This window comes from Ictidomys tridecemlineatus, chromosome 15 (genome assembly GCF_052094955.1).
Source record: "Ictidomys tridecemlineatus isolate mIctTri1 chromosome 15, mIctTri1.hap1, whole genome shotgun sequence".
NCBI lineage: Eukaryota > Metazoa > Chordata > Mammalia > Rodentia > Sciuridae > Ictidomys > Ictidomys tridecemlineatus.
The window spans coordinates 44,736,036-44,744,971 of NC_135491.1; the positions used below are offsets into that span (position 1 = coordinate 44,736,036).

General features: G+C 49.5%; 1 protein-coding gene across 3 annotated transcripts in view; it reads left to right on the forward strand.

Annotated features, from left to right (window-relative positions):
• The window catches only part of LOC101964711 (tRNA-dihydrouridine(20) synthase [NAD(P)+]-like), a 41,092-nt gene extending 37,219 nt beyond the window's left edge, over positions 1–3,873 (forward strand). For all 3 annotated transcript variants that reach the window (XM_021721679.3, XM_013366122.4, XM_078032553.1), the window contains 4 exons: positions 83–232; positions 2,018–2,105; positions 2,985–3,058; positions 3,288–3,873. In XM_021721679.3, coding sequence (XP_021577354.1) covers positions 83–232; positions 2,018–2,105; positions 2,985–3,058; positions 3,288–3,525 — 550 coding nt within the window. In that variant the 3' untranslated portion in view covers positions 3,526–3,873. The remainder of the gene's footprint in view (positions 1–82; positions 233–2,017; positions 2,106–2,984; positions 3,059–3,287) is intronic.
• Positions 3,874–8,936: the final 5,063 nt, after the last annotated feature.

The following is an 8,936-nucleotide window of genomic DNA, read 5'->3' on the forward strand; positions in this document are numbered from 1 at the left end:
TCAGTCGTGGGGCCCTGGGTTCCTAAAGTACCCTGAATGCTGCTCTACTAAGGTGCCTGCTCTGTTCTACTTCCTCTTATAGTGATGCCTTTGGCCTTGGTGCCTTCTATGAGGAGACTACTCAGAAGATGGATGCCCGGAGGGCTGAGCTCTTGGCCAAGACTGCAGAGAAGGTGGGAGAACCAGTTGAAGATACCTCTGGTGTCATTAAAATGGCTGTCAAGTTTGATAGGTAGGTTTCCAGCTTAGCCTTAGCATGGGCCAGGGCCAGTACCTTCAGAGTATGACTAGGCCAACATGCTCATGGTTGCTGTATGTGCTGGGCACAGTGGCACATGCCTGTAATCTCAGCTACTAGGGAGGCTGAGGCAGGAGGATCACAAGTTTGAGACCAACCTGGGCAACTTCTGAGACCCTATCTCAAAAAATAAAAAGGGCTGGGGATGTAGTTTAGTGGTAGAGTGCCCTGGGTTCAGTCTTTAGTATCCCCAAATGCTTAGGTACTACAAATCTCCTTGGATACTTTTTTTTTTTTTTTTTTGGACACAATACCTTTATTTTATTTGTTTACTTTTATGTGGTGCTGAGGATTGAACCCAGGGCCTCACACATGCAAGGTGAGCACTCTACCGCTGAGCCACAACCCCAGCCCCTGGATACTTGTTTGGTTTGGATACTTGTTCCCAAAGAAGGCATTTTCAGCTAAGACAGTCCCTGAAAGCCCAGGCAGGACTGTTTGAGGATATGCGTGTTGTCTCAAGAGCAACCAAACTCTACTTTTTCCCAGACCAATCCCTCTCACCCCTTATGGCAGGGGAACTTGTTTTCTATTCCTAAAAGTCTATGCTTCTTTCCCCCTGGCCTTGAGGAGCTAGCTGCCTACATGGAATTCCCCAACAGCTATAGGAGCTTCACCTTCATTTGACTCTGGATCCCTGCCCACATCCACTGTCCTCACCAGCTCTGTGGTTCCCTCTTTAGGCAGAAGTAGCTTCATATTATGACTCAGCTCTCCCACTTCCTTCCCCCTCACCCCTGTTCTGGCGATTGAACCTGGGGTGCTTTACCACTAAACTATATCCCTATTCCTTTTTATTTTTTTATATTGAGTCAGGGGTCTCACTAAGTTATACAGGCTGACCTAAAACTTGAGGATCCTCCTGACTCAGCTTCCTAAGCCACTACTGGGATTACAGACACTGGGATTACACCACTCCAGGCTTGTGACTCAGCTTTGAATGGTGCCCTCATCCTTGTCTTCTGCCATCTGATCTGAGCCTTTCTTCAGTCCCCGGACCCAGACCAGAATCCAGTCTTCTCTGGCAAGACTGTGTGGTGGGGGTGAGAGGACGACTGTTGGGCAGTCACACGCCAGAGGGAGCTCCCAGTGGGAAGTTGAAACATGTCCCTCCTACATTGTCACTCTGTCTCAGACAGACTGACATCAGAGTTCATTGTGTCCATGGCAGCAACAGATTATTTTGACACTTGGCAGATGGAGTCAGAGTGGGCACTGAGTTAGAATCCTGAGCTAAGTTCCTCACCTTTGTCTACTCTCAGAAATCTTGTGTTGTGAAGCAAATTGGGCCTTCCTTCTTGGTTATTAAAGACTATTTTAAAAATATTTTTTAGTTACACGGACACTATATCTTTATTTTGTTTATTTATTTTTATGTGGTGCTGAGGATCAAACCCAGGGTCTTACATGTTCGAGGCAAGCACTCTGCCGCTGAGCCACAACCCCAGCCCTTAAAGACTGTTTTTCAAGATCGAGTTTTAGGATTCTCTCCACCTTCAGTTTCCCTAGAATGCTGAAGCCCATCTTCGCTTTAGGTAGAACCTAGTTACCAACCACTGGCAGGAAAGGAAGGGGAGCCCAGAGGAGTAGGCATAGGATCCTTAAGGCAGTAGCCTGGGGTCTCAGTTCCTGCAGCCCCTGTCAGCTGAGTGGTACCATTGGTAAGAGGGGGAGTGGAGATGGTGAGTGGTTCCTGAATGCTTCTTCAACTTTCCATAGGAGAGCCTATGCACCCCAGATCACCCCCAAGATGTGCCTGCTGGAGTGGTGCCGGAGAGAGAAGTTGGCACAGCCTGTGTATGAGACGGTGAGTTCCTAGCTATGTCTGCCCTGCAACCAGCCATGGTGCTCCCTCCAGTGGTGCCATCGCCTAGTACACCCACAGTTCATACCCTGAATTCTAGACTATTTGGCTAGTGTCTAGCTTTGCCCTCTAGGCATGCAGAAGTTGCTTGTGGCTGGGTCAGTTGCTGATAGCCCTTCCCCTCTGACCTTGGACTATTGTCCAACTTGGCATGTATATCTTTGGATTGGACCTTAGCCAGTGGGGCACAGAACTGGGGCCTAGACATGGGGCCTGTGGTGTGGAAACCTTGAGATTAAAACCTTGCTTCATTTCTTTTGGTCATTCCTTGTTTAGCTGCTCTGCCTCTTCCAGACAGGGTTGTACCTTCTGTGCCTTGTGTCCCCTTCTGCCAGAGTGACTTTTGCAACACAAATCTAACCTCTGTCTCCCTTGCTCAAGTTATCAGCTCCCCAGTGCCTGTAGGATCTAACCCAAGACCCTCAGCATGGAGCATGTGACATCCCATATGCCTTGCTGCTTCAGGTCTCATCCACTCATCCATATCACCTGGTCTTCCAGATGTATCTTCTCTGTCCCCACCCACGTCCTCTTTCAACCCTTTGCCATCTGGTAAACTCCTCAGTAGGAGGAGGTCCCATATTCGAGGGCAGTTAAGGACTTGATGGCCCTTTATTTGGGTTCATGACAGAAATTTTTTGTTAATCTGTATAGGTGGCTTTTTTTCCTTAGAAGATGCACCTCCTTTTACATGGGAGGAGCATATGAATAGACAGCCTTCAGTTGCATTAAGTTAGGTACTTCCCTTTACCTGCCTTTGATGCTATGGGGCAGGTGGGCCTTGAGGGCAATCAGCCCTTTTTCCTTTGTCCTCTGTACCAGGTTCAACGACCCCTAGATCGCATGTTTTGCTCTGTTGTCACCGTTGCAGAGCAAAAGTACCAGTCCACCTTGTGGTGAGTTTTCTTATCAGAGGGTATGAGGCTTGGGGTGGGAGGTCCTGAATCCAGCATTGGTCTGGGAGGGTTGGGTGGATGGTGTGCCTGAGCACTGATGTCCCTGCATGATGACACTTTATTCAGTTTTATCAGAATCTCTGCTAAGGGTGTATAAGAGTAAGAATTCCTGGCCTTTCATCCTGCAACCTGCCCACCTGTCTTATTTCCCTATTACTCATCTGCCCAGGGACAAGTCCAAGAAATTGGCGGAACAGACTGCAGCCATCGTCTGTCTGCGGAGCCAGGGCCTCCCTGAGGGTCGGCTTGGTGAGGAGAGCCTTTCATTGTACAAACGCAAGCGGGAGGCTCTTGACCAAGACTCTGAAGGCCCCAGAACTCAGGAGCCAGCCCTGCCTAGGGAGCTATGCAAGAAGCCCTTTGTGACATTGGGAAGTGGTGAAAAGAGAACCCTGGAAGGTTGGTGACTACTGTCCCTGCCACGGTAACCCTCTCCATGGGCGTGGCACTGAGGTGGCCTTGATACTGGAGCATGAACCAAATGCTACTTGGTCAGTTTGCTGGCCCTGCCTGGCAAGAGTGTAGGAGGTCCAGGACTAGGTCATCAGTCTGGAACACAGGCCAAGGAGTGCCCAGGTGTGTATCACATTTCTTCTGACTGGCAGGGCCAAGTTCCTAGTGATTTGAGTATTGTCTTTGAAAACAGGAGCTTTTCAGGTGGTTTATCTCTAATTTGACATTGGTACAGTGCAATAAAGACACCTTCCCCTGTTACCCATGGCTGACTGCTTCAGCCCTGGGCATCTTCACACATAGACTTGTGTCCTAGCATGATTAGCTTCCAAAGCATGTCCCCTGCACATCCTTATGGGTATGATGGAGCTGGGGGATGGGCTATCAACTTTCAGGCCCACCAGACTTCGGTTGACCTAAAAAGGTCCAAGAGAACCATTCTAACATAGGAAACATGAGGTGTTAGGCTTTACTTGACTTTCCTTAGAAAGAAAAAGTAAATTCTTACTAAAAAAAAAAAAAAAAAAAAAAAAAAAAAAGGTAAATTCAATAGAATTTGGAAAAGGACTAGGGTGTCTGCTGCCCCATTAAGTGACCAGCCCAGTGGGGTGGGGAGTGTTGATCTGATTCTTCAGTCTTTAAGCCTGAAAGGTGATTAGAGCTCAGACCTGGTGAAATACTTGCTTTGTATAGTGGGCACTGGAAGCTGTGGGTGACAGCAGTTTGGCTATTGCATTCACAGGTCACACCCACTCTTCCCCCGCCCCAACCAACTTGGGGCGGAAGGAAGTGGCAGATTCACTTTATTTCCTCTTGGCAGTGAGAAGCAAACAATCAGCCACTACCTCCTCATCTCTTGGGGCCTCCCCCACTTACTGGGAGGGGCATTCTGACCAAAGGTCTCTGCCCAGCTCCGCCCCCATTTCCTCTGCTGTAAACATGCTGTGTGTCCTCCCCTTTTCTAGGCACTATGAGGGGAGGATTCCCCTCTGGGCCAAGGCTATCTTCCCTACATCTCCCTTGGATCAACTGAATGGCTCTGTGGCAACCTAACCTAGGGTCTGGCCCCCTTTCTAGCCAGTAGCCCTTGTCTCCATGGGTCTCTGAGTCAAGGGTTTGGTGGGTGAGGCTTTGTCCTAGTGCCAGTGCTGCTCTTCCCTGTCATCCACACTTGCTTTTTTGTGTTGAGATAAGAATACTCAATCCCAGCTGCCTCCCAGAGCCTTGGAACTGTGCAGACAGAATAGCCCCAGTGGAGCGCCCCCTCTGTCACTGGGGAGGCATTGATCTTTTCTCCTGTCAGTGTGGTTTTCCTGGGGATGTCTCCTTCCCTGTCAGGGTTAGGTTCATTGCTGGGCCATGGGGAAGGACAGGCAGGGATAGAGTTCTATTAAGATAGAGGCTGGAGTTTGGAGCCTCTGAGGGCATAGGGGAGAGGCTCATTCACTAGAGTCAGGTAGGGAGGGGCTGGTTACTTTATGTCTGGTGACTGAGGACGTTTGGCATAGGTCCTAGTTGAGGGACTGGGGTGCTGGGGCTCAATGGTAACGCACTTGCCTGACACGTGTGAGGCACTGGGTTCGATTCTTGGCACCACATATAAATAAATAAAGATCTATCAACAACTAAAAAAAATTAAAAAAAAAAAAAGGTCCTGGTTGAATATGTTGGTCCTCAAATGGTCTCACTTTATTGCACCTCAGTGGTAACCTGCCCAAAGCCTGGGACTGAAAGCCTTAGATAAGCCTAAAGACTTTACCCACCATTAGTGACCATGCCTACCTTAAATTAGGCCACTTAAAACCCCCAGACCCCTTTCTGGGCTAGTAGCTATAACACTTATATATCCATTTACCCACTTTTGAGGCCTTTCCCTTAACTCATCATATTTTAGGGACAAAAGGTTGTGTTTTTTTCCTAATATTTATTAGTTATTGATGGACCTTTATTCACTTATTTGTTTATATGTGGTGGTGAGATTCTAACCCAGTGCCCCACACATACTAGGCAAGTGCTCTACCATTGAGCCACAACCCCAGCCGACTAAAGGTTTTGATATGAGCACAAGAGGGAGAGGTGAGTAAGATTGGAGAAGGTGGCAGGATTTTCAATGGTATCCAATGGTAAAGAAGACTGGATTTGTGCAAAGGTGAAGGGGAAATCTCTTAGATCTACAGTTCCTTACCTTAGGGCCTCCCTGGATATCTTGCAACTGCCCTCTGGACTGAGACCAAACCCCTCTGCCTAGTGAGGACAAAGTGCTGACCTATCTTCTCAGCATTCTCAGCACCCTGTGCTGACTCCAGCAGCTAACTTTCTGAGGGTGTAGTTGGCTGGTCTTATCCTTTCCACCCTGATTTGGGAGCTGCACAAGGGCAGTCCTTATGTCCTTTATGGCCAGTGTTGGCCTGAAGGTTGGGGAGCAAGACTAAACCAAGACTTCAGATGAGAGATTCATGGCATGTAGAGGAGGAACTTGTTTAAATTGAGTTTCCGCCAAGCCTCCTGTTTTCCCCTGGAGTGAAATAAGGGGCTGGGTTGGGCTAAACTATACCTTCCTATGGCTTTGAGGACACAGAACCTTCAACAGTGGGACCTCAGGACCAGGCCTGTGGCAGCTGGTAAAAGAAATATCTTTATTTGATATTCAGGCCTGGCTGGGATTCACACATGAGGGAGAAGGGTGTTCCTGCATTCTACTTCCCTGGCTCCTGGGCTTTCATTTCATAGTGCTCTTAGGTAAGGAGTGGATCAGATGACCTGCAGGGCCTTTGGAACTTGTCTTATAAAGAGATAATGAGGGGAGATCTTGGCCCTTGCTGGGAAAGAGGGTGGAAACAGTATGCATTTTTGGGTGTGTGTTTATAGGTCCCTTCATAACCTGCAGCATCCTGGCCATTGTTACTTTTTTTTTTTTTAAACAAAACCAATTGCTCCCTGCAGTTGGTGGCCACTCCTGCCCTAGACCTCATCACTCCTTGTTAAATTCTCAGTTTATTACAGACCAGAAGTCTGCCCCACAACATGACCCATTCTAAGTGTTCTCCAGATGCTGTCCTTGCATTGCTGAGCATTTAATAAATGGGCAAATTTTTCAAGCCATCTACATTTTGTCTGAGGTCCAATTGGAGTATAGGGGTGAAGGAGCTGGCAGGCCCTGGATCTCTCTCTTGCCTGCCCTTTGGTCTGATTGGCTGAGCTCCTGGTTCAGGTGAAATTGTGTCTGGAGGGAAAGAAGACCTGGGATAAAGGTCTAATTTCTAAACGCAGATGACAACCTGGGAGGTATGTGTACAATGGTGGGGAAGGGGAGTCATCCTGAAGTTGCTTTAAGTTTTGTGCGGTGGGGAGGTGAGCTGACTAAGCTTTTGGCACCTTACACTATACCAGGATCATATTGCATGAGGTACTAATAGGTGGGCTGTTAACTTGAGGCAGAGGGCTACAGAGCTGGAATGGCATTAGGGCTCCAGGTTGGAGATCCTCTGAAGGCAGGACTGCTTGTTGGGAAGAACTTTCTACCTAAAGCCATTTTTCCCCCTAGTTGGTCAATTTGTCATCTCCTGCCTTTAACCTCATCCAGCTCCCCATTTCAGCGTTCCATCCAGAATTCTGATCATATAATACCCTTGCTCTAAACCCTTCCATAGCTCTCTACTGTCCTCAGGATATAAATCCAGGCATCTTGCTGTGGCCTATAGTTCTCTGCCCACACATCCAGCTTCCCCTTTGTCTACTGCTTATTGCAGGTACTTTCTGGACTCCAAGTCTTTGGAAGTCTGTTCTTTGCCTGGAATAACCTTTCTTACCTCTTGCTTGTATCTCCTGTTCTTACCTCCCCTATGAAGGTCCTGCAGCCAGGGAATTTTGAACCTTTTCAGAACTGCTGGCACAGCTCTAATCTCTTTGCACAGTAATTAGAGATTTGCTGTTACCCTTCCCCTGACCCCTGAAGGGAGACTTAATTTATCTCTGCATCCCCAGATCCAGAGTAGGTAAAGGCATACAGCACTGGGCAGGAATGAACTGGTCCAAGATGAATGTCTCACATGCTCAGGACATTCCTAGTTCTCCTGACCTAGTTAGGTTCCCCCTAGGGCTCCCTGGTAGCTCAGGAGTCACTGAGATCTCTACAAAGAGCTCCACCTTGCCTCCTCTCCCAGGGTTTTTTGTGGGTGGTGTGGGTATGCTGTAGGCCCTGTGAGGTGGCACTTTTCAGGCCTCCCATCTGCACCCAAGCCTCTTGAGGCAACACCGTGGGTTCCTCCAGTAACGCTCTTCAGGAGAATACTATGCCCTGTGGGCCTTTGCCAGGGGCAAGGAGCCCGGGGAGACCATCATTAGTGCCTCTCCTGACTCTCTGTCTACTCAGGAGCCTCAGTGGATCCCTCAAGTAAACAAGCCCAAGCTCAGAGTCCCCAGACCCAAGAGGCAATGTCTTGGGCCGTCCTAGGAGAAGGCAGGCCTCTGGGGATGGACGGGACAAGATCCCTCCTGCAGTCATGGCTGTGTATGGGGATGTAGAGGTCAAAACTGAGTGGCCGGAGCTCACAAGGAGTTCCCTGCTCTGCCTGCTCAACTTTGATAGGAAGATAAACTCTGCCCCTCTGTCTTTTCGATGGAAGTCACACTGCTTCCAAGCAAGGCAGGCTAGTGGGGCAGACAAAGGTGCAACCATCAAGACGCGGGCCCCCAATCCACCGTAGAGGGTCTGTTGCGTCTCCAGCCCTTTTTATTTTCTATTTTGAGACAAGGTCCTGCTTAAGTTGCTGAGGCTGGCTTTTGCGATATTCCTGCCTCAGCCTCTGCCACTTTAATTGCTGGGATAAGGCGTGCGCCACCGCGCTCAGCGGCTTTTATTTTTGCTCACGCTGACCTCGAGATCACACAGCCTCAGCCTTCCGAGGTGTGGGGATTAAAGGCGCGTGCCGCCCAGGCGGGCCACCATACATTCTTTAAATCAGGAGTAACTCTAAACGGCCGCCCATCATCAAACCCATAACCTTACTGGTGCTCCTTCCTCGACGTGAACTCTGCCTAATGAGGAAAGGCATCTTCTCCAATTGGCCTGTGGTGGTTTCCCTAATCCAACTGAAGAGGACTATGGGCTCTAACACGGGCTTGGTTTAGGAGTTCCAGAGGGAACAGAGGCGTAACTACAACTCCCGGGAGGCAACAAGGCCTTCGTGTCCATATTCACGTGACTTCCTTCTCGCAGACAGGGAAGTCACACGATGGTTGGCGAGGGGCGGGGCCCGCAGCGCTGCCGGCCTACGAGTGGCCGGGTCGGATGGGCGCGCGGCAGGGGGCGGGGCCGGGTGCGCGGTACGGCGCGGGCGCGCGCCAGCAGCGGCGGTGGTGGCGG